Source organism: Myiozetetes cayanensis, unplaced genomic scaffold (assembly GCF_022539395.1).
Source record: "Myiozetetes cayanensis isolate MyiCay16 unplaced genomic scaffold, myiCay2020 scf16, whole genome shotgun sequence".
Taxonomy (NCBI): Eukaryota; Metazoa; Chordata; class Aves; order Passeriformes; family Tyrannidae; genus Myiozetetes; species Myiozetetes cayanensis.
The window spans coordinates 12,049,073-12,074,246 of NW_026087270.1; the positions used below are offsets into that span (position 1 = coordinate 12,049,073).

At 50.7% G+C, this 25,174-nt stretch overlaps 1 protein-coding gene across 1 annotated transcript; it reads left to right on the forward strand.

Moving 5' to 3' along the window:
* Nucleotides 1–1,074: 1,074 nt before the first annotated feature.
* On the forward strand, nt 1,075–10,295 carry IRF8 (interferon regulatory factor 8). The gene is made up of 9 exons (XM_050311725.1): nt 1,075–1,116; nt 2,790–2,964; nt 4,193–4,376; nt 5,380–5,468; nt 5,929–6,040; nt 6,326–6,373; nt 7,113–7,499; nt 8,100–8,215; nt 9,103–10,295. Exons 2-9 carry the CDS (start codon nt 2,791–2,793, stop codon nt 9,277–9,279), a joined length of 1,287 nt encoding a protein of 428 aa, XP_050167682.1. The 5' UTR covers nt 1,075–1,116; nt 2,790; the 3' UTR covers nt 9,280–10,295.
* Nucleotides 10,296–25,174: the final 14,879 nt, after the last annotated feature.

The window sequence follows — 25,174 nt, forward strand, 5'->3', positions numbered from 1 at the left end:
AGGAGCTGGACATGGCCAGGGCACTGAGTCCAGCTTGGGAAGAGTGGGAATAGCCAGGGCAGGGAGACAGGGACTGATCCAGGACTGTGGGTTCATCCAGGAGTGAACTAGGATCTGCCAGGGGATGGACTGAACTGGAATCAGAAGACTGACCTGGAACGGGGGATGGACCAATCTGGGATGGGAGAGATTGGTCTGGGGCTGGGGAGGGACCAATCTGGGACTGGGAATGGACTGATCTATGACTGGGGAGAGCAGTTGGAAACTGGGGAGAGTGGTTGGAAACAGGTGAGGGACCAATCTGAGACTGAGGAGAGTGATCTGGGACTGGGGATGGAACAATCTGGTAATGGGGCAGGACTGAGCTGGAAGTGCAGATAGCAGAGATTGGTCTGTGACTGGGGAGGGACCAATCTGGGACTGGGGAAACTGATCTGGGACTGGCTGGGGAGGCTGGTCTGGGACTGGGAAGACTGGTATGGGACTGGATTGATCTGGGAGGGGGGAGACTGGTCTGGAAATGGGGAAGGTTGATCTGGGGCTGAGGATGGCTTGATCTGGGGCTGGGGATGGACTGATCTGGGACTGGGCATGGACCAACCTGGGACTGGGAAGAGACTGGTCTGGGACTGGGGAGAATGGTTTGGAAGTGGGAGTGGATTAACCCGAGACAGGGAAGGCTGGTGTGGGGCGGGGAGGGCCCGACCTTGGCGAGGCTGAGCTCAGCACAGTTCGGGTCAGCACCGCGCACGGCCCGACCCGGGACAGACCCGGGACAGACCCGGGACATGGGCGGGTCACCGGCCCCGGCCCCGCCCCCTGCCGACAACGCCCCGCCCCCTCGCTCGAGGCCCCGCCCCCTCGGGGTCAGCTGATTTCGGGGAAGGCCGCGCGCTGCAGAGAAAGCGGCGCGGGCGGCGCGCGCCCCGCCGGGCGGCTCCCCATTGGTCGGCGCGGAGTTTGGGGAGGCGGCCTCCCATTGGTGGAGCCGGGCGGGGGCGGGGACGGGGTCGGCCCCACCCCCTCGGCCCCCCATATAAGGCGGGGGCGGCGGGGGGCGCGGGTGCGGCACCGGGAGCGGGACGGGAGGGACGGATCGGCACCGGGAACGGGCAGGTATCGGCACCGGCAGCGTCCGTAGGAGGGCAGGGACCCGCCGCGACCCCTGCCCCGACGGCTGCGGGGAAGGACAGGGGGGGTTTTCGGGACCGTGGTGATGAGGGACGAACGCCGCGGGAGGTGCTGCCCCCGTTAGCCCGGGGCACAGCCTGGGATGGGCGGGTTGGAGCTGCGGTGCTGGACCGCAGGGGGATGGTCCGGGGCTGCCTCTGCCCGCCCGGTTTGCTGGCGGCCGGTCCCCCCGAGTGGGGAGGTCGGGAGGGCGCCTTGCCCATGTCCCGAGTGTGTTGCCTCTGGTAGTGATGGGAAGAAGCTTTCTAGAAAATTAGATAACTTAGAGTCCCATTTAAGCAGGATCTTTGAGTTTTTGGGGCTGACAGGCTTGGTGCAGGAGCCCCCAGGAGAGGCTGTGTGTACCCTGATCCCTCCAGGGATGAGCTGTGGCATGTCCTTTGGAACATCCAGCTGGGATCCAGAGTTGTGTCCTCGATGGTGTTTTGGCTGTTGCTGTTGATTCTCACAATCTCTAAAAGCAGAGTGTTCTGTGGATGGCCAAGGGCATCATTGTGTCCTGCTGGGCAGCAGTGGAGAAGGGACAGAAGTTGGTGGCACAGAGCTGGTGGGAGCCTATGGTAAAGTAGGAACTGCTGTGCCTTAAGTTGTTCTAGGAACAGACTTGTTTTCTCCCCAAAATCTTCCAGTGGGGCAGTAAATAGCAAATGAATGATGGAGAGGCAATCTTGTAAAATTTGCAGGAGGGCTGTGAGCTCAAAATGCCTGAAGAGCTGATCCTGGGGCTGCTGGTCACTTCTGCCAGGCCATGAGCTCCTGCAGGTCATGGCATGGAGGTGACTGGGGGTGCAGGGAGTGCTGAGCCTGGAACTTTCCTTCTGGCTGGGTGGGAGAAGCTTTCTCATGGGTCTTCCATGAAGTCACCCAGTGGTTTTGGCTAAAAATGACCTGAGGTCTCCAGCAAGGGTGCTTTGGCCTCACCTTGCTCTATCCTGGCATTGTCCCTCTGTTCCAGAGGTTGGTTGTATGTTCCCCATGTCTGTGGTGACTTGGGATGCTGCTTGGAGTCAGCACCTGCTCCCCAAATAGGCAGTGCCTGGTGAGAGGGGCTGCTTCTCCTCTGGGGCAGATCCTTGTGCCAAGACCAGGGACTGCTCTAAGACCCATCACTAATGGGTGTCTGTCCTGGAATGTCCTGTCTGGTGTCACTTGCTCAGGTGCTTTAATCCCCATCCATCTACTTTCTATGTGACTTATCCCCCAGCAAAATAGGAGTAAGCAGAGCACTAAGTCAGCTGGTTCTGTGAGCAGAACTTTGATAGAGACGGAGGAAGATTTTGTAGCAATTCAGAGGAAATTGCCTTGATTTCTGTGGTTGTGAAAGAAGCAGGGGTGAGTATTTTAGTCACAGAATTGTAGAATAATGGAATCCCGGAATGATTTGGGTTGGAAGGGATCTTAAAGATCATTTCGTTCCAACCCTTTGCCATGGGCAGACACTGGTACATAGGACTCTCAGAGATTCCAGAAGCTTCTTGTCCCTGCAGGCAGTGCCACTGCCAGCTGTGCACGGGGCAAAGCAGCCGGATCCCTGTGCCCCAGCTGTGGTGGGATGGTCCTGGGAGAGCTAACAGGGCTTGGCCCTCTCTCCCATCCAGGATGTGTGACCGGAACGGCGGCCGGCGGCTCCGGCAGTGGCTGATCGAGCAGATCGACAGCGAGATGTACCCCGGGCTCATCTGGGAGAACGAGGAGAAATCCATGTTCCGCATCCCCTGGAAGCACGCCGGGAAGCAGGACTACAACCAGGAGGTGGATGCTTCTATTTTCAAGGTAGGGGCAGATATTTGATGCCTTTTCTTGGTGAAGTCTCTGTGGTGCTGTTTTGTCCCCTTGATGAGTCCTGCTGGTGGGATGTGTCCGTGATGAGCCTGAGCTTTGCACCTCTAAACCTTGCAGGAGGTGCTTCAACCTGCAATTGGTCTCCCAGGCTCTTTTGGGGGTATTTATTCCTTTCTTTCAGATGTTGGTACCAGTTCTGGTACCAAGAACCACAGTACCTTGGAGAGGCTCACAGCCCCATCCAGGGCTGCTTTTTTAGACCAAAACCCAGTTCATACAGGTTCGCTAGGTTTGCTTTTATCATATTTGAATCCAAGTCTTACATGAGAAGGAGATCAGAGTGTTCATTTTGACCTACTCTAAACTTGTCAGCTTTTCTTGATAAAAGGCTGGGTTTATAAAAAGCAACTAAAAAGACTTTGCAGGAGGGAAGGAAGGATTTCACTGATGCAGGGGGGATTTCCAGTTTAGGGGAAAAATGGGAAAATTCCATACTGAAACAGAAAGGTCAGGTCTTCCCCAGGAATCCCCTTCCCTCTGCCCCATTTCCAAATATCTGTACTGGTGAGGGAGTTTACTTTCAGGGCAGTGACAGCTGGTTAGCAGCTGTTTTGGGAGCATTGAGTTATGAGGATGGCACTGAATTAATCATCTGAAGATACAGAAAGAGCTAGAAAAGAAATAAATATGTATATTTAAAAAATATCTCTTCTGTCAAGGGTAAAATGTATTCTCCTACCAAAAGCACAAATTATGCTCTGATCTTAAAGGGAAAGCAGCTTTCATTTATTGGTTAGGAGCTGGAAAATGAAGTTTATTTTGATTTTTATTTGAGGTGTTACTGGGGTATTAGGAACAACAGTTTCAGCAATGATTCCTCAGATTCCCAGCTGGTGCAGAGATGAAGCTACATATTATGATCTTGACCTTTGCTTTTTTAAAACCCGAGTTTTAAAAGAGTTTCCTGCATCCTTGGGGCAGGTAGTGTTGCTCTAAAGCCAAATACCCACCCCCAGGTTGTCAGGGCTGTGCCTCTGTCTGCAGTCTAGGAGTGAAACAGCAAATACCCATGGGATGGCTGGGAGGGGGCAGAGCAAGATGCAAAATGTTCTCTGCAGCCCCAGCTCCTTCCTCCCTGGGGTCGAGAGGGTTTGTAGAGCTCAGGTTGAGGATTACTTTCTCTTTTTTTTTTTTTTTCTGTTGTTGTTCTGTGCTTTAGGCCTGGGCTGTCTTCAAAGGCAAGTTCAAAGAAGGTGACAAAGCTGAGCCGGCCACGTGGAAGACGCGGCTGCGTTGTGCTTTGAACAAGAGCCCTGACTTTGAGGAGGTGACAGACAGGTCCCAGTTGGACATCTCTGAGCCCTACAAGGTCTACAGGATCGTACCAGAGGAGGAGCAGAAATGTGAGTGCCCCAACTGAAGGACTGAGCCCTGTTGTGGGTCCGTCTGTAACCACGGACTCGTGCTGCTGACCTGTGTCTGAGCAGAGCTGCTTGGCCAGACCCTGCTCTGGGGCCGTGTTTCTCTACTTTTCCTGCTTTGTAGATGTCCCCATGTCACTGTGGTGGCCAGGAGGGTGGCAGGATGGACAGGCTCGTTTTTCTAACCCCCAAACAGCTACTTAGGGACAAGGGCAGCATTGTGTAGGCTTCCATCCCCTAAGGATGCTGTAGGGGCAAATCCCACATCCTTCCCTGCTTGGGGGAGGTACGTGAGCCCAAACCCCTTGTCCTCCCAATGTCTGCCCTGTGTGGGTGGTGGGGAGCTGCAATAAATCCCTCTCTTGCCAGCAGTGATGGAGGAGCAGCAATTTTGCAGAGCTGCTGTGATGTCTGGTGTGGCCCAGGTCACACTAAGTATATCTCTATTTGTGGTTAGGTGTGTGTGTGCTTTTTTCCTTTTTTTATTTAAGTTTAAAATTTGCAAAAAAAAAAAAATAATTATTTTGCTGTCAGGAAATCTGCCTTTAGCATCTCTGTCTCCTCCAGCCTGTTCACACAGGGGGCTGTGCTGCCTCTATGCAAATGGCACTGCAGGTTCCCACCAGCAGCATGACTGCACTGGGTGGCTGGTGGAAAAAAGGAGAAGCAGCAGCAACCCCAGTCTCTGGGGTGCTCAAAAAACCCCCCAAACCTCTCCTCTGCTCTAGCTCTGTTCTAGCTAGCCAGAATTTTGATTTGCCTTGCTGCTGCTCGCTGTACAGTGGGACAGTGGGTTGTAAACTTAATTTTTGGTGCCAAAAAGCAGCTGTGGAGGGGGCTGTGAGCCTCTCCAAGGTGCTGTTACATGGTTCTGCTGTGCTGTGGCTCTTGGTTTCACAACTTTCATGGGGTGAAAGGTTTTTAAAGCCCATTGTTGAGATGAAGGGTGTGTGTGTCCTCACTGCATCCCTGCCTCTCCTTCCAGGCAAAGCAGGTGTTGGCAGTGGGAGCAACCTGAATGATGTCACGGAGATGGACTGTAGCTCCTCTGCAATCGATGACCTCATCAAAGAGGTAAGTCCTCACTGTGGCTGCAGGTCACCTTGGCTGGAGGGGCACTGAGGGGCCAAGTTGGCTGATAAAGCGTTGCCTCCCAAAAATTCCATCTGCAAAACCCTGGGGATCAGCAGCTCATCCATGTGAGCCAGCATCAGGATGTAGCTGTGATGATGTTCCTGCTTCTCATGGGTGTCTGGGTGGGCGAGACCTTCACTAGGGGATGGAGTCTGTGTCACAGCTCTGTTCCCCTTCTCAGCCATGTCACATCCAGCTACCTCTCAGTAGCTCTTGAGGGTGTTATTTGAGTGTACAACCTGGACAATGCCGAACTTGGTCTTTCCAACCCAAAAAATTCATTGGCATCCTGTTGGCATTGCCATTTGGACCCTCTCTGAGTGCTGCAAGTGCCTCACTGGAGGGCAGCTCTGCCCAAGGCATCAAACCTGCTCTGACCTCAGTACCTGGTCCCCCACAGCCCTCCTGTGTGGATGAATACCTGGGGATCATCAAGAGGAGCCCCTCACCCTCCCCAGAGACCTGCAGAAACCCCCCAATACCTGACTGGTGGGTGCAGCAGCCCAACCCTGGTAAGTGGCTGACGGCGTGTGTGGTGTTTGGGACTGAGGATTGTCTGGGGCAGGAAAAGTCTCCCTGTGCAGTGATATATAACAGACAGCAGCTGCATTTTGTCTTTCTTATTAAGAATATGTAGAGTACTGATTATGAAATCCTCCTGGGAGTTTTTGCTGTCACCTCCTGTGTGGGAGCTGGGAAGCCTGGGACCAAAAACCAGGGTGATGGTGGGGGAAAACAAGGGTGTTGGGGTTTGGGAGATGGGCACATAAGTTCAGCTTGGCTTTCTCTGCCCACAGCGTTGCCCCTGATGAATGGATACTCTGGCTATGAGCAGTATCACTCAGGTAAGGCACCTCACCTGGACACTGGATACCTCTCTGGGGTTCAGCCTCTGTGTGTGGTGGCAGAAGGTGGCTCTGACTCTGCTCCTTGCCTTGAGAGGGAGGCTTTGCTCTGGGTTTAGGAGGTGCTGCATCCCCCTTGATTATCCACAGGGTTTTCACATTGAGCAGAGACACATCCTACCTGGTGTTCTGTGGCCTGGCGTGGGTGCTGTGCTGGGATGTTGGGATGCTGGGATCAGCCATGCCTTTGACATGGAGGGATCTGCTCACAGCAAGGAGAGTGTGGAGCAAAGGCAGGAGGAAGGGGTTCCATATGTTTTATGGCCACAAGCTAAAGAAGAAGTTCCACCTCAAGATGAGGAAGAACTTCTTTCCATGGAGGTGGCAGAGCAGTGGAACAGCAGCTCAGGGAAGGTTTGGAGTCTCCTTCTCTGGAGACATTCCAAACCCACCTGGATGTGGTCCTGAGTCACCTGCTCTGGGTGACCCTGCCTTGGCAGGGAGATTGAACTGGGGGATCTCCAGAGGTTGCTTCCAACCCCACTGATTTTGTGATCTTGGGAGCTCTCACTTCTGACCAGCACTGTACCAGTCTAAATGCCCTGTGGGAGATGTCCCTTCGTCGAGTGAGACTTACTCCCAGGAAACTTTGCTGCCCTCACAGAGTTTGGGCACTGCAGTGAGGAGCAGGCGTGGTTTGCCTTCTCCTGATGAGATATCTGTACCCGTCACCTTCCAGGTTACTCCCAGATGGTGATCAGCTTCTACTACAGCGGGAAGCTGGTGGGCCACGTCAGCACCTCGTGCTCTGAGGGCTGCAGGATCGCTCTGGGCCAGCCCTCCAGCCATGGGGAGAAGCTCTATGCCCCGGATGCCCTGGAGCACGTCCCGTTCCCCTCGGCTGATGCCATCCCGAACGACCGCCAGAAGCAGATCACCAGGAAGCTCTTTGGGCACCTGGAGAGGGGTGTCCTGCTGCACAGCAACAAGCAGGGCATCTTCATCAAGAGGCTGTGCCAGGGCAGGGTCTTCTGGAGCGGGAACACCGTGGCCTACAAGGACAGGCCCAACAAACTGGAGCGGGATGAGGTGATGAAGATATTTGACACCAGCTTGTTCTTCAGAGGTTTGTAGGAGCCTTCTGTTCTTGCTTCTTGGCATTGGGACCTCTGCCCTTTCCTGTGGGAAATAAATCCCTGGACTAGTTGATTGGAGCTGATCAGCCAGCAGATGTGGTGAACAACCGTGGTGGGCAGGAATGGGGTTAGGAAACCTTCAGGAGGGGGAAGGAGGGTATGGAATGAGGAGGGTGGTGCCCATGTCTCTGCCCAGAAACTTCTCCCTAGAGAAGGTGAAGCAATTCTGGGATCCCAAAGCCTTGGGACGATACATAAGGAATTTCTGGAGCCTGCACCAGGTGAGGGGATCCACTTGGGCCATATGGTGGGGTTGAAAGGATAGAGCCTTTTTTCCTTGGGGCACTTTGAAGTTATCACTGTCCATCACTGATGTGTTCCCTGAGCGCTCAGGATGAGTAGGTGGTGCTACCAGATCTAGGAAGGAATAACCTGGTGTTTTGGGTCCCTTGTTTTGTCCCAGTTGGAGGCTTTGCACAACGAAAGTGGCTTTTCTTGAGCCCACAGCTTCCTTTCACAGCACAGGGTGGTTGATCCCAGAGCTGTGTAACCAAGGCTGGCAGCTTCCAAGTGTTGCCTTCTCCTTGCAGAGCTGCAGCAGTACTACAACAACCAGGGCCGCTTCCCAGACAGCAGAGTCATGCTGTGCTTTGGAGAGGAGTTCCCAGATGCTGTGCCACCGAGGTGTAAGCTCATCCTTGTACAGGTACGGAGGGTTGGGGTAAAAAAGGGTCAGCATGGTCCAGAAAAGGTGGGAATTTTGGCAGCAGAGCTCCATGAGTAGGGCTTGAGCTTCAGACCCTGGAGCCACAGGGAATTTGGGTGCCTGAGTTGGTGAGGTGGCAGGTGTGATGTGAGTGTTGGCTTATCCACAGCCTCCTGAGAGGTACTTGGGCTGTTGCTTGTCAGATTCCTTGATCTGGGTGGATCTTGTTTGCAGACAAAGCTCCTGAATGGTAAAAGCTTTTCTAAACAGCTGTAGAAAATCATCTCTTCCTCCTGTTCCTGCTTCTTGGTACTAGGACCTCTTCCCTTTCCTGTGGGAAATGGGGAAGTAAATCCCTGGACTGGTTGATTTAGGCTGGTGAGACATCAGGTGTGGTGAACAACTGTGGTTGGCAGCAGTGGGGTTGAGAAACCTTCAGGAGGGTGAGGGAAGGGATGGGATGAAGGGGGTCAGTCCTCATGGCTCTGCCCAGAAGCCTTTCCCTGGAGGATCTGCAGCAATTCTGGGATCAAAAAGCCTTAGAGCAGGGGTTTTCTGGAGTCTCTTAGGCCAGCCAGGCTGCAGCAGCAGGGACATGACATGGAGGGCACAGGGAGGGTGTTGCATCCCTCCTTGGGCAAGGAGAGACCCAGCAAGTCTGTGAGGTCCTGGAGGGGACTTTACAAGGTTAGAGACTGGTCCTGTACCTCCCTGCCTAACTTTCTGACCTGGTCACCTCCTGCCTTGGGTGTCTGCACCAGAGGATCACTCTGCATGTCCTTGGACACCCACCAGCCTGTCCTTGCACCTCAGTACCTCACTGTGACGAGCTCCTGTGACTGCTCCTTTATTCCTTGACTTACTCCGTGATTTTTCTTCTTGCACAGGTGGAGCAGTTGTATGTCAAGCAGGTGGTGGAGGAGGCTGGGAAGACCTGCAGCAGCAACCCCATGCTCCCCATGGCTGATGAGCCCCAGCATGACCAGGTGTACAGGATCTTACAGGACATCTGTATGACACACCAGCGGCCGCTCTTCCGAGAAAACCAACAGATTGCTGTCTGAGCCTCCTCCTCTGCACTCAGAGTCTGGTGGTTTGGGTTGATCTAGACCCAAACTGGTCCCACGAGTGCCTAAAATCCCTTTTTGAAAAAGTTGGGTTTTGTTCTTTGCTGTTTCCAGTCCAGAGTCAGTATAAATCCAGTAGTAAAAATTGCCATGAGCAAGTAGGTTGGAGGCTCAGTGTCCATTGTGCAAACAATTTATGATAAAAATGATTTGTTGTAGTCCCAGGACTGTTTACAGCTCATGGCTGGGAGAGGAGGGAGTGTCTAAGCTGTGCAGGAAGGTCAGGGCTGGCTTTGTTTGTGTTGCCTTTGTTAATGGCCAGTCAAGCAGAACCAAAAATCAACAGCTATAACGACCTGGCCCCACGATCTGCAACTCAGACCTTGCTGAGAATAGTAATTTGGTAGGAGGTGAGTCTTGGAAAAGCCTTAAAATGCTCAAATTTAGGAAATTATTTCTAGGAATCAGCTTTCCCTCTCCAAAGAGTCCTGCTGATGGAAGACAGGGTGTCCCTTCCAACGAGAGTTTCTGAAATTCCTCTTTATTTTTGCTATGAGATTTATTTTTGCTATGAGGTTTATCTTTCCTCCCAGCGTATGTTGACATTTGGAAACTATTGCAGAGATTCTATATGTAAATTTTGAATATCAGAACTATAGGAATCTTAATTTTTTTCCTAACCAGAGTTTATATAAATATAAATAAATCTTTAATTTTAAAGATTGCAGCATAGTGTGAATAGTTTGGCTTCACCCTCCCAAACACACGTGTTGGGCTCTCCCAGGCGTGACCAGGCAGTGTCATCCATGTGTAAATCCTTGTTAACATGCTCTGTGTGTGCCCCCAGCACTGGGGACCTGCTGGGCTGTGGGGCTGGTGCCTTACAAACCAGGCCTGCACATGTTGTCGTGCCACCAAGCTGCCTATTTATTTTATGCCTGAGGTTCATTAATTGTTTTGTAATTTTTTTTTTTTTTTTAGTTTCCCTGCAATTAAAAGTGCTATGTTTTGTATTTCTCTCGCAAAGTGGTTTTTGGGTGCAATGAGTGGGCTCTCAAAGCTGGTGGGGAGAGCCTGGTGTCTCTGACTTGCTCATAATTTGGTCTTACCTGGGGTGGGGTCTGTGTTCAGCCTCTATCAGCTCCTTCCCACTCCATAACTTCCTGGATTCATCTTCTGGCAGGAAAGAAAAGAGTCAAATTGCTGTAATGCAGTGTAGGGAAGGAAAGGATATCACTTGCAGATCCTTCATCCCAGGGACGATGAAGGGCCATCCCTGCCCATCTGCCACAGCACTGACCTGGGTGTTCTTGGCTCTGTGCCCTGGGCTGTGATGCTTCAAGGTCATGGGATGGGATGGGGGCAGTTATTTATGATTCTGCTCAAAGGCTTCCTCTTTCCCTCTCCCATGGGAGATTGGAGCATTTCACCCCTGTCATATTGTGGGCAGCCAAGTACCTTACAACCACTTGCTCATTCCCTGTTACCCCTTCAGAGGGGAGGAAAACTGGAAAGAAAAGGTAAACCTAGTGCCTTGAGATAAGAGCAGTTTATAGTTTTTTAAAATTCTTTTAATTAAAGAAGAAATTCTTCCCTGTGAGGCGGAGGAGATGCTGGCACAGGTTTCCCAGAGAAGCTGTGGCTGCCTCATCCCTGGAAGTGTCCAGGTTGGAGGGGGTTTGGAGCAACCTGGTCAAGTGGAAGTTGTCCCTGCCCAGGGCAGGGGGTAGAACGAGATGAGCTTTAAGGTTCTTTCCAATCCAAACCGTTCTGTGATTCTAATTGAAAAAAAGAGTAGATACTGATACTTATACAAATAAAAAGGAATAAAAGCCAAGAGAAATAACTGATGCACAATACAATTGCTCATCCCTCCTAAGAAGAAAATTATCTCAGGGGAAACCAGGATACTTCTCCATCCAGATTTCTCATGGGCCCTGGTCTAATGGGGGTGGGTGGTGTTTGGGAACCACCAAGGGTGAAAAGGGAGCATCTGCCTTGGTCAAATGAGGTCAGTGTTGCAGCAGGGACAGCTGAGCACCTGCACCCTCACCTGCCTTCACTTCAAGCCTGTGTTTGGTACAACACCTCAAGAGGTTCTGGAAGGGTGAGGGCCATGTTTGAACTGTCCCCTTGCCCCAGTGATGGACAAAGGTGAACTCCATCTCCTTCCCCATAGCAGACCCTGCCCGGGGCCAAGGGGCACAGGCAGGGAAGAACTGATCTTCATGGGGTGATCCTGGAACCTAAGGTACCAGGGATGCAGGCACTTCTGAGGGGGGTGGCTGCAGATCCAGGCAGCTAGAGGCTGAGTCCCCTTAGAAGATGCTGAGGAGGTCGAAGCAAAACTGACCTCTCTACTTGGGTATCAAAGCAGAGCAGCACTTTTCTGCTGATCTGCCTTTCTCTGTGGATGACAGAGCACTTCCCAAGCAGGAGTGTGTACTCAGGGCACAGTCAAGGTGTGAGGACCCTGACCTGAGGTGAGTTGACCACAACTCATGTCTGCCACGAGGCTCTTCAGTCTGCAGCCATTTTAGGGTGAGCAACTCAGCCTTCCCAGTGAAACCTCCCTAAAAAAATCAAGTATTCAGCCCTTGTGGGACTTGAAGCTGAGTCCCCTGCAGTTACAGCCTCTGTCCCAAAGAGCTGTAGGTGCACAGTGGACAACACACAACTTACAGCACCCAGAAAGTGCCCTGGGATGGGAGAATCAGCTTGAACTTTGTGATCAAACATTAGGATTAAGGGAGTCCCTGCATCTGTGCTGCAACTGTGTTGGTGGGATGCTTGTGGTCTTGCCTGTGCCCCTGTGCACGTTCCTTGCAGGCATTACAGAACCTGGATTTGGTGCTTGTGAGTGGAGATGGCTGAAGACCAAGATTTTTGAGGATGCACCAGGATCCCAAGTGAAATGGAGCCTCCAACTCCTGTAAGCTCCTATGGGATGCTTGGTTACAGAGGTGGGGATGGCACCTTGTAAGTGTACCATAAGCATTCACCCCAGCCTTTCTCTGCTCCTCCTGAGGACCATCGCAGTGTTCCCCATGGGGTTTAACCCTGATCCAGCCCTTGGTGGAGCATGAGGAAGACTTTCCCCCCTGAGGGTGAGGTGCCTGGCAGGGAGAGGTGGGAGCAAGGCATCCACTGCGGTCTGTGCTGGAACAACACGTGCTCACTTGTGAAACACGTGATGGGCTGGAGGCTGGGACACCAGAAACACCACTTGTGGTTTCCCCAGATGTGCTGGGCCAAGTCCTTCCTCAGAAACCCCCATCTTGTGCTTGCCTGGAGCCACCTGCTTTGTGTTCAGGGCTCTTTCAACTTCCATCCCAAAACCATGGAAGAGCTGTGGGGAGCAGAGGTACCTTTTGTTGCACTGGTTATTTTTAGTGTTGTCATCGTGCCTCAGAGCCCAGAGCTTGGTTTGGGTCCTTAAACCAGCGCCATAGCTCCCATCCCAAACAACTTCCAAGACATGTCCAAGAGGAGATACCTGGTGGGTGTGGAGGGACTAGGAAGGAAGCAGTGGACAGCATTGTGTGGCAGAGGTGGGATGCAAGAGGGATAATGCAGTGAGCACATGACAGGGGTCTCTTTTTGCTCAGTGCTCAGGTAGGACTTGCAGCAGTACTGGGCTTGGGCTTAATGCCTGGCCCAAGCTGGATATCCCTGTCCTGAAATCCATCATGAAGGAAGTCTCTGAGGCTCATGCTCATGCAGACTGGAACTGGTTTTGAGGTGACAGCATTCCTTGCACACAGGGATGGTCTGGCCCAGACTCAAGGCGGCCTTTGCGAAATTCCAGGATAAATTTCTGCACTTCTCTCACTTTTCCTGCAAGCCTCTTGGCCTGGCAGGCAGGGCACTGCCATCCCCATCACCCCACCTGGGAAGCTGCTGGGGTCTGGAAGTGCCCCAACCCAGAGGCAGCACCTGCATCCCAGGCACCCATCCCTGCACGGTGCCCGGCCCGGGCAGCTCCGGTGAGCTGCTGGTGCAGCTGTGCCCTGGCTTAGTGGTTTCAGGCGACTGGTGACTCAAATACTTTCGTTGGTTTCTGTTCATCTGGGTTCTTCTCTGTTGCCTCACTGAAGTGAAACCTCAGTGCCTGCTGTCGGCTCTCCTTCGTCAATGGCTTGTCCGCTGGCAAGTCCCAACAGTCACCCAAATCTTTGGGAATCCCGAGCACTGGGAATGATGTACCTGCTGCATACAGCATCCGTGGCACAGGCTGCATCCCCTCTAGTGAATGATCCTCACTGCTGTAGCAGCATTGTGGCAGCATGAATGAGGAGCTCAGAGGCTGCTTTCCCTAAAGCACTATTGTGGTGGTTTCCTACGCCTTGAGCACCTGTTTGAGTTGGAGCAGCAATACCATCAAAGTCCTGCCTGATGTGGAGATATTTCCTTGCTTTCCAGGAAGGCCAATCCAGGTGCCAGGACCTGCTGCTCCTCTGGAGAGGGCTGCAATCCCTGCAGGCATGGGAACGTACTTTCTGGGAGATGCCCAGGCTAATGGACTCCTGTTTTCAGGAACAGGAGGTTTCATATGGGAAGGAGAGCAGAGCTTGGTTTCCATGAAGGAAGACTTGCAGGAGATACATTGTTCTCCTCAAGCATATCTGGGAAGGAGCAGTGTGCTTATCCAGTCCTATCAGCCAATAGAGAAGGGTTGAATCAGGGCAGATAATGTGGGAAGACCCTTCTCTAAAGTCTTCCAACATAAAGGCATCTATTGCATGGTGAACACTTTGATTTTTGGGTGCTGCAAAGGACATTATAAATGCTGTAGCCACCCCTGATGTTTTGCTCACTAGTCTTGGGGATGTTATTTGGGTTCAGAGTCAAAGTTGCTCCTGAGATTTGTCATGACAAGAAGTCAGTTGTGCCACTGGGAAGCATTTTCCTTGGGAGAAAATGAGCCTGATTACACCCTGCAGGGTTACCAGTCTTGTTCAGAACATGCTTCTGCAGTTTCCCAGGACCTGCCCCTCTCCAAATGGGGAAAGCATCACTGCATGTGGCTTCAGGAGAAGAAGTCAGTGTCCATGAGGACAACCAGTGTGCGCCCATCCCTTGTACACACCTGAAACACAGTGTGAGGAGTTACCTAGTGACAAATCTGCATGGAAAACAGGTTTGCTGGATGGAGGAGAAGGAAGGTGAGTTTTGCTCCAGCTAAAACTCCTGATATTTCACCCAATTCAACCTGGACAAAGAAGAAAAACTCTGCAGGCATCCCCACGCAGCCCCAAAGGCCAAGTGCTCTGCACAGAGAGACAACCACAGCTCAGTCACAGGTCCCAGCTCACAGTTGAACTGCTCAGGAATACAACACCAACCAGCTACAGCTGCTTCCTCCAACCTGCCGCCGCCTGGCGTGGGCCCCCACCGGCCCCTATAGAGGCGTTAGAAAACAAACAGTCACTTTTTATTTCTAGACACCAGGGTTTTCAACTGGTTTGATTGCTCAATGCCCCATTTCAGCACAGCAGCCTGTCCACGGCGAGCATCTCTGGGCTCTTCCTGCCGGGATGTTGTAACATGGGAAGCAGCCTCCTTCGCATGGTCACTGCTGGCAGGACATCTCCTCCCTGCCCTCAGGAAGGCAGGAGAGCTGCAGGGGGGGGCTCATACTTCCCTCTCCCAAGGGGTTTATACTCCCTTTGAATATTCTTATCATCAAGGATGATGCTTTGTGATGGAAGCCTGGCAGGACAACCCACCCAGAGCTGACTTTGGTGGATCTCGAGGGACTTGCACTATGGTGTGACTGCTCAGTCTTATGTGGCACCTTCAATTCATGCTTGCTTTGAGTGGTCACCCCAAGTGTCTGCTGGAACATGGTTCGTGTTTCAGACTAAGGTCTCACGAGGTCAGACCTGTGCAGGCAAGAGGAGGGATGTTTCAAAGGCACCTCATCAGCTCTGGACATCTCAGCTCCATCAGGGCTGGCTGAAAAGAAGGAAGAGGAGTGGTGGGAAGTGCTGAGGGTGAGGAGGCTGAAGCTGCAGGATTTCCTCAAGCTGGACTTGGCTGTAAAAAGGCCTCATGCAGAGGAAAGGAGATCCCAAACCCAAGCAAGTGTGACAGCCACTTACTTTTCTGAACCCATTTTTGACAGATGACCTCTTCCTTCTGCAAGTCCAGATACCAGGTAATGAAAACAGGCTCCACCCAAGCCACAACTGCAAAAATAACACAGGGACAAGAAGAAACACGGCAATACTTGTTCAGAACTTTGTGCTTATTATGAGATCAAGTCTGTGAAACCAATTCCAGGCTGAAATCCCCTCCCTTCCCCCTGAAGTTTGCATGTCCTTAGGGGCTGTGTCCTGCTCTGAGCATATATTCTTATTGTATGTGATTTGTTTGCAATAACACAAACACCCTGTTGCATTGAGGTGCCTGGAGCCTTAGAAATCAGTTGGAGCTTTTTGTGGGAGCCACAACTCACTCAGACACCAGGTAATCTGGGCCTTTGCTGCTCTTTGTTAGAGCGACATGGAAGAACTTCAACTCAGTCCTAAAATGGTCACGAAAATGGGAAGAAGCAAAAGGGCATTTCAGGCCATTCCACAAATAGATCTTTGCTATGTGACAATTAAAAAAAAACACACTCCAACATGGAGAAACATTCCTTTTCCTCCTTTTTCCCCCATAATGTGTGAGAGTAGCTGGTGTTCAGACAGTCGCTCCAGCTTTCACTGAGAGTATGATTTGCATGGGTTATGTAAAGCTTTCTTACCAGTGCTGAGTGTTTTACAGAGAACCACAAATCATAGAGTTCTAGAATGGTTTGGTTTGGAAGGGACCTGAGAGATCATCTCATTCCAACCTCCCTGCCATGGGTGGGGAGACCTTCCACTAAATCAGGTTGCTGAAAGCCCCAAAATGACAACCTGATTTACTGAGCAAGTAAACTGTGGGTTTCAATAGTATCAATTTCCAGCATTCTCTGGTTTCTGGTTCTTCTTCTGATGGGCTTCAGGGGAGGACTGAGGTATGTGGAAGCAGCACGGTGGTTCGAAACAAGTGATTCCCTTGTCTGTATCTTTCTGTTCTGTATTTCTCTTGAGAAGTAACCACTTCTCCTCAAGATAAATCTGGCTCACGGACACGTTTGCAGGGCACAAAAGGCAGGTTGTGTCTGCAGGTTGGTCTTCCCAGTGATCACAGCTGGGAAACAGCAAGAAACATCATTTTGAGGGATGTTTTTACACCTCTGGCCTGGAAAAGAATAGACTGGTTTTACCTAGGAGGAGGGTCTGGACAACTCTTTAATAAAAATCCTGAATATTTAGAATTTTCCTGTTTGCTTTGCTGTTCCTACCCAAGTTCTTGCTCTGGGTTTCTTTTGTGTTTGTTGCTAAATGCTCACAACCACTGCAACCTCCCTGGGGAGATGCTGAAGTCTGGAGATGACCCTCTTGATGGAGAGATGGGAAGAGCCTCTCAACTCTGTTTTCAGGGACAGGGTGCTTTCAGGTGGAGAAGAGAAGGGACCACTTGATTGCACTAAAGGCAAGGAAGGAAAGAGCAGTAGAAATGTTTGCTTGTGGTGTCACCAGCAAGGGCAAGGAGAGCCAGGAGGAAGGAGTCTCATGGTGGGGAAGGTGGTCTGTGGTGAAATGAGATTGAAAAGGTGAGGAAAAGTGAGAGATGATGATGGCTGGAGAAAAATTCTTTGCTGGTACAGCGAAGGAAGTTGAGAGAGTAGGGTGAACATCTGCCATGCCATGGGCTGCCAAATGCCCACCCAGCCCTGATCCTGCACAAACAGCACTTAAGAGATCCCTGGGGGAGGAAGCAGTAAGTGTGGCTGAACTGAACCCAAAAAGTGGTAGCTGAGAGAAGCCTGGACCACATGTTGTGCCTGTAGTCTGGTGGGTTGTTATCTGCAGCACAGCTTTTCTCCATGGACATGTTTAATGCCCTTAATCCTCTCCTGGCTGTCATGACCAGTCTCTATGATGTGATGTTCAGGAGCTGGGCTATGTGGAGAAGGGAGAGAAGAGGAGAGACTGTGCAGGATGTGGCACCCCTGGAAGAGGGGGAGTCTCCTGGCTTCCTCCTGATGAATCTGAGAGCACCTCTGGTGCACAGAGCTGCCTTGGTTCCTCTTTCCTGACCACAGCAAGAGACAGCGCTGAGACTCCTTTTGTGGGGCTGAGATGAGGCAGAAGACCAACATCAGACCAAGCACAGTGAGGAAAACAAACCTGTTGTCCCCAGCTTGTACGGCTCTGCCCTCGGGGTGGATGTGGGAAACTGTCTTTACAAGAGTCTGGAAATTCTGGTGTAATTTTAACCTTGCTGTGGGTTGTGAGAAACCAAGGGGTTTTACAGGTTTGCCATGTCAGTCAAAGTCATGGTGTGCAGCTCTCCCAGGAGAAACATTGAGCCCCAGCTGAGCCACGGACTGGAGTGGGGCAGGATCAGTGTGAGCCCTTGGGACAGTGACCCCCTGGAATCCCCTTTCCCTGTCTCTGCAGCCTTTATGGCTGAGGGCTATGTCCTCTGATGAAATACATAGTAGTAATAGCTCAGGGGAAATGGGTTTTCAAGAGGGCAATGGTTGGGTTTAGAAAAAGCACAGCTTCTTAATTTTCCCTCATCAGGCTTTCTGGGTGAAGCTTCTTCCCACCCTGAAGATGAGTCACGAAGCCAAGAGATGTCACTGCAGGAGGGTTTTGAGTACCAGGGAGGATTTTGAGTAGCAGACTCAGGTGTCTGTCTGGGCAGTTTGTAAGCATCCATCCCATTTACATGGCCATTTAGGCCATCTAGTTTGGACTGGATGACATTTAAAGGTCCCTTCCATCCCAAACTATTCTATCTTGACCTGGAGCTCTTACTGCTGTGAGTTTGAACCTGCCTTTCAATTCAGAAGTCATGCACAGACCACCATGTCTTTTATGGTTCTTCCTCCTAATTTTGGCTCTTCATAGAATCACAGAATGGTTTGGATTGGAAGGGCCCATAAAGATCATCTCATCCCAACCCCCCTGCCATGGGCAGAGACACCTTTCACTATCCCCAGTTGCTCCAAGCCCCATCCAACCTGGCCTTGAGCATTCCAGGATTGGGGCAGCCTCATCTTGAGTAGTTTAAATATTTTAGCACTGGGGAATTCACCCTAATTTTCATGAAACTGGTAGAGTTTGCAGCAGCCTATTTCTAAAGTGAAAAAGGGTAAAAAGGCTATAAATGATGCCTGCAGCCTACAGAACATTTTTGCACAGCAGCCTCAGCCTCAGGTGCAGGACCAACACAAACCTTGCCTGCCCATGTTTTATTTGCTGAAGGCTGAATCACCCAGGGTTGCTCATGCTGGTTCTCACCTTGCACCATGGTGATTTCATTTATCTCCAAATAACCGGGAGCTACCTGGGAGGAGCTGGTTCATCACGATCCAGTCCTTGAGCCCTTGTGTTCCTTATCATCACCGGAAGGCCATCGGTGGAGGTGAGGCTGGAAATGAGCCCAGGGAATTTAATAATTCACCCTTGATTTATGTGACCGTCACTGATGGATGCTGAGGTCTTGCCAAAGAGGAGATCTGATTTCAGGGTAGGGCCAGATCTTAAAATAGGAGGTTGGGAATGAATTGTAACGTTTGCTTTCTCTTTTATTGTCATGCTGTAAAGGTTCACATCCAGCCTTAGCCGTCCGTTGGGCATGATGTGGTAATTCCAGCTTTCCGGGAATCCCTGGTGACCCGTAGACCTGTGACTCTAATCTGAGCTGGCTTTAGCACACCTCTGTTTTTTCTTGAGATAAGAAATATTTGTGAGTTGATCATATCTCTCCTATTCCTTACTTTTCTGCCATTTTAACCATTTATTATTATTTATTTGGCCGGAAGTGGAGCCTGGTGAAGTCAGGCTTGTACATTCAAGTAGCTTTTCTCAGGCTGGGAATTCTCCCCACAACCAGTATCGTTCCATCACATGCTTCAGCTTTTGAGTCTGCAAGTGTGACTATTTCATCCGGCCACAGAATAGCCCCACTACCTACAAAATCAAGTGCTTAAGCTTTGCAAAAAATAAAAAAAAAAATTCCCCAGCTCTTTTTCCCTAACACCAAGAGCTGCTCTCAGTTTTCTACACTGGCAAAACCAGAGTTTCACTGAAACAAGCTGGAAAAAAGCCCCCATCCTGTAACTCCTCTTCTTTTGCAGCTATTTATTGTGTGCTTGTGTTGCAGCCTCCTCCTCAGTCTGGACTTTAAGAGGAACTCTGGCTTAACACCAGATTTTGAAAAGCAAATAGGAAAAAAAAAAATTAAACCCATGAACTCCAGTGCACAAAACCCACGTGCACAGGAAAACAAAATTCACTAAATAAATATTTATTTTACTCAACAGAAGCTCCCTAAATAGTCAAGGAGGACTTTTTCTGCTGGGATGAGCCACGTCCCTGGGATAAGATCCATCCCCTCTGACAAAATGAGCTTTGGGTCTGAATTTGGAGTTTAGCCTCTGCTGGGAATTAATTTATCTGCCTCGCGCTGTTCTTACCGAGCTCTCAGCTCTCTGGTTTCCCGCCGTGGGGTGCTGAGCCCGGGGATGTCCCTGCTTTAAAAATCAGACTTTCCTGCCAGAAATTCTGGCAGAAAAAGTGACTTGAAACCTGGTGTCTGATGGTGACAGGGTGGGTGCAGGGCCAGTGGCCTCAGGGCTCATTTACATCTTGGTGAGAGAGAAGTCGGGCGTGAGCTGCTTTCCTGTCAGAGCCCAGCTCAACCCAAACCCCCCGTCTGCTTCATCTCTGAGCTCTGGCAGAAAGATCTTGAAGGGGAAAAGCCCTGAGAGCTGTCAACCCTCTTTCCCTCATGGTGTCTAGTAATGGGTTTGAGCACGTTCTTTGGCCTCTCCTTCATCACCTCTGTTAGTGGTGGCCTTGGCAGTGCTGCTTTAACAGTCGGACTTGATGATCTTAGACAGCTTTTCTGACCTAAACAATTCTATGAGTCTATGATTCTATTGCCATATTTGCTCTTTCCAGGTGGTTTGCCCCATCCCTGGAAGTGTTCAAGGGCAGGTTGGATGGTGCTTGGAGCAAGCAAAGTTCCCCAACAAAATTCCCAAAGGTATATTTTGTCCAAGTGTTCAAACTTTGGACCCGAAGGAAATAAAAGTGCTTTGATGGAAGGGAGCTGGTGTTCCTGCTGCCATGCTGGGGGAGTGGATTCCCTTGGTCTCACCCTGGAATTCTGTGGGTGGCAGTGTCCCATGTCCCTGAAGCCCCAACTTGCCAGTCATAGGTGCAGGAGATGAGCTTGGGGACATCAGGACCCATCCATGGGGAGAGAGACACATTTAATAGAGTCAGTCCTAAATGAAGGCACTTCATTTACATCCCACGCTTTGCTTATTCAATAAATGCTGTGTCAGAGAAGCTGCAGGGCAAGGGAGGAGGGTTTCTTTTTGCCATATTGAGTACCACAGTGAATGAGAGAGACATATTTCCTTTTTCCTGCTGTTATTGATGCCATTGGACTCCTTGTCCTTTTTTATCACCATTTTCTGGTACAGAAGGTTACAGGATGGGATGGGACATTAACTCTTGGAATTTGGCCCTGTCCTTGTACCTGCAGTGGGGTGGGAGTCAGAGTGGAACATCCCCTTAGGGAAAAAAGGGTGCTTTACAAGGATAAACAATAAAAAGAGAGAGAAAAGCAGGTCAGAGATGAATCCAGGCCTCAGGGGGTTTGCAAAATAGCTGGAAATCTCACAAGGCCAAGCTGCGCCTCATGAGATTTCTGATACTTCCCACTTCTGACTGGGCCAGAAATACCACAAGAACAACGCTGCATCATCATTCTCAGTGCTGGCTTGGCTCTTCCCACACTCCCAGCTGGGATCAGCCTCCCAGACATCCTCCAGGCTGTGGATCCGCTGGCACTGGGCGCAGCATCACCGAGCGGCGCCCGGCACAGTCGGCATCCGGCTTTTCCTTTCAGACCCGTGTGTTGAGAAGGGAGATATTTTTGGTCAAGAAATCAAATGACTCATTTGTGGATCTGAAGAACTATTCTGGGACAAAGCATGGGTTCCCCCGGTGTGGTCCCAGGGTGGTGCTTGCTGGGCATCTTAAACCTGCAGGGGTAGGTGGGTGCAGATAGGACACTGCACCCCCAGCCTCCCAAATCCCCCTGGATTACAAACCCCAGAGGCTGCCAGCGGCCAGGGGTGTTGTGCAATCCCACTATACACATTTCAGCTCGGTCCTTACCCTTTCCGCCCTCCGGCCGGGTTTGTTATACAGAGGAAGCTTTTTAAGGAGCCTCGGCAAACAGACAGGAAACCGAGTCTTTCGCTGCGCGGACACATTGTCTGCCCGGGGCTAAATTTGAACATAAAAAGACCTTATTTATTTCTTTTATTTATAAATCCTGAGCCCTGTGCTTTGAAGATGAGCACACGCTCTGGTTGGGCTGGGAAGTGTGCAGGAGAGGGCAAGGGGAAGGGCGGCTGGCACGGCGTGGAGCTGCTGTACTGTCCGTCTGTCCAGTGGGATCAGGGGAGGCTTGGATAATCTGTGATGCGGTCTGGGGTGATACCCATGTGGTAATTGCCAGCAGAGATGCTGCAGGTTCTGGGTCTTGAGTTGGGTAGCCCTGTGTGAACAGTCTTGTGGTGGAGACTCCACCAAGGACCTCATGGACATCGACATGGTGAATGTTGTGCGGGGATCCAACCCACCTTGCCCAGCTGTAACTGAAGTCCTGGGTGGCTCCATGTCCCCACAAAGGTTTGGATGATGAGGAATTGGCATTAGATTGGCAGAATTGGCATCCAGGATGGGATTCCAGGATCAGCATCTCTGCAAGTGTTCAAAGCCGGGTGGGACGGGGCTTGGAGCAACCTGGTCTAGTGGAAGGTGCCTCTGCCCATGGCAGGGGGTTTGGAACTAGATGATCTTTAAAGTCCCTTCCAACCCAAACCACTCTTTGATTCTGTGATTGCTGAGGTCAGGTGGCCACTGCTCAGATCCACAAATGAAGTCACACCACTGGTGTTGGCCACCACCTCTGGAGAAGCTGCTCAGGTACCCACCAGCATCCAAGTCAGGAGGAGGGCAGCCTCCTGCCCACCCAGGGGCTCCCAGCCCCCACTGGTCCTTGGGGACCTGATGAGACTGTCAGAGAAATCAGAGAGCCCTTTGGAGATGATTTTTTTGAATTTTCCATGTGCTGGTGGGTATTTCCAGGGCAAGGTAGTGTGATATGGGCAGGCAGATATTACTCACCGCAGCAGCCTTTAAAAAGTGAAAACACGAAGTCGAAAGCTACTGAATATTCAGCAACTTCCCAAATCCCACCTGAAAAGTAGTAAAAGGCACAAAGAAAGTAAAAGTTCCATCACTACTTTTTTTTTTTCTTGTTGTTGTTGTTCTTGGAGAAGAATCATGCTTTATTCTGAGAAAAGGGAAGCATTGGGGCCATTGGCTCTGTGGAGTTGTGCATCTCCCCTTGAGAGGGGAGAGCAAAGTTGGGGTGAACTCCAGCACCCTGGGTTGCATCAGGGTTTGGACAACGCAACAGCAATGCTGAGGTTTCTGTGGCAGAGCCAGAAGGTGCAGGATAAGACATGTGGGTGATACAGAAGAGAAGAAGCTCCTCTTATCCTCACCCTCTGCCTCTTTAGGGCTTTGCACAGGTGGGTTTGGGCTCGGGGCTGCTCCGTCTCTCCCCCTCCTGCACAGCCACATCCTGCTGCTGAGCTTGGCCTCAGTTGCACCCAAAAGACACACCGGTCATAGCAGCTCTTTTCTTTATTTAACCCTCCCTGGCCCCAGGATCGTGGAACCACTTCCACATTTTCTGCTGGCCACGGCCAAAAAGCCCTTGGAGCCGTTTCTGCTCCTTCTGCCCAGCAGGTCTCACTTGCAGATGCTCAAACCACACGTTCCTTCACCCAGGCTGGCCCATCACAGATGGACATGGCTAAAAATACCTAAAATACTGCCTGACCACAGGCGTCCTGTGAGGGTCTCACAGCCAGAACAGCTGGGACTGAGAGGACGGGCTAAAAATAGGGGTGCGGTGCGAGTTTCTGAAGATCCCAAAACATAAGGTGAAACTCAGTCCTGGTTAGCAAAAGAGTTGAGGGTATCTTAGGGCTTATTTCTGCTTGCAGGGACTCAGCAGGAGAAATGTGGGAGCCTGGTGGTTCTTGTGCATGGATTTAGCTGGGTATCACCATCACCTCTGTGTATCAACCCTGTTTGCTATTTGGGGTCACCATCCGTGCAAGGAGCTTCCTTTTTTGGGGCTAAAGGTACTAAACCCAAGCTCTATCCATAACTCTTAGTTTGGGGTGAAAGTCTGGGGGTTTGTCACCAGGACCAGTTTTGCATCCAGCCCAGCATCCCAGTGTAAATGCACACACTGGCTGAGCCCCATCCTGCCCAAGATGACACTCAAACCCTCAATCCCCATACAAGGATGGCAGCTGGAGCTGGGGGAAATCTCTCTCTGATCTTTCCAGCCACGACCCACGAGCTGGGGACATGCCTAAAGGTGTGCAGTCCAGTTTGGGACCTCTCAACCCACCACCAAGCCAGGAGGAACCCATCACATCCCCGTCCCCCCACCTTGCACAACCTTCTCCTTCCTCACACTGGGTGAAATCAGAGCTGTTATTTCAAAGAGAAGCTTGTGATTTATCGCTGTAATCTCAACCACAAGTTGAGCTGGCAGTAGTTAGGGGAGCCACGAGGAATAAGAGAGGGCTTAGCAATTCATTTCAGCATCCTCTATGCTCTTGAGGTTTTTATTTCTTGTGTACAAGAGCAAGGAAATATGGGTTTCTGCTGAGTAAAGAGGAGAAAATGAAAAGGAAAAAGAATTGCCCAGGATTTGTGCTGAAGTAGCTCATGTTGGGCCATTTCTTTGCATACTGGTAAAAAAAAAAATAAAAAGAAAATAGCAGGTATTTGAACTTTGAAAGCAGAGGTTGTTGCAGCAATCAGAGGCACCAACCTCGCCAGGGGAAGGGTAACACCCTGGGCTGGGGAGCAGGGTGGTGCTGGTCCATGGGCAGAGCTGAGTGGGGGTTCTCCTCTGCTTTTCCCTTTTTCCCTTCTCCATAAGTCACTTTTATGGCTCCCAGCAGCCAGCCTGGAAGGCGCAGCTTTGCAGTGACGTTAATGAGTCTTTAAATCAAAGGCTTGTGTTGGCCAAAGCAAACCCTGTGTCTCCTTTCAGAGAGGGCCAGGCTGGGACTCAGTGACAGAAAACTCCCCAAACCCCACTGTCTGTAAAGTAACAACATTTTCATCTTTACTATTTCACTTTCTTTTATTTCAATCGTAATTTATATCTGGGTTTACACTTCATCTAAGGTTCTAAATTCTATTTTCCCCACCTTTGCTTTGGTTTGAATGGACCTGGAAGCATATGTTTTGCAAAGTATCAGTGAGATGCACATTATCTTATGTAATTTCAGACCCTGGAGATATAATAAACCACCCAAATCCCCTAATTTTCCCAACACTTTAGCCCTCTGCATCCAATTTTCTGTGCTCCCAGTGTGCTCAGAAGAAATCCATCAATTTTTTATATCTTTTCCTTGTTTCACAGAAGAAAAGGCTGTTTTCCAGGCTTGCTGCAGGCTGTGGAGGAGTCAGGCAGCATTTTAACCCAGGTTGAGGAAATGACAAAGCATTAACTCCCCTGCAAGGCACTGGAATAGTTTTCATTAAAGACAATCCTTGCCAGGAGCCTGCAGTTATTTTCCAAGCCAAAAAAAATAAGAAAAAGAAAAAAAGTTGCTCTTTCTTGGCCTTTCTGGTTTGCTAATCTGCTTTGACATTTATTAGCAATTATTTATTTCCTTCCCCGTTGGCTGTTTATGGTGCAATTTTTCAACAAAATAGGC

Excerpts from the sequence above, each read along its gene's own strand:
- IRF8 (XM_050311725.1), top strand. The coding sequence starts at position 2,791 with ATGTGTGACCGGAACGGCGGCCGGCGGCTCCGGCAGTGGCTGATCGAG. Across the intron at positions 4,377-5,379 it reads ACCAGAGGAGGAGCAGAAAT|GCAAAGCAGGTGTTGGCAGT; the intron begins GTGAGTGCCCCA and ends CTCTCCTTCCAG. Across the intron at positions 6,374-7,112 it reads CTATGAGCAGTATCACTCAG|GTTACTCCCAGATGGTGATC; the intron begins GTAAGGCACCTC and ends GTCACCTTCCAG.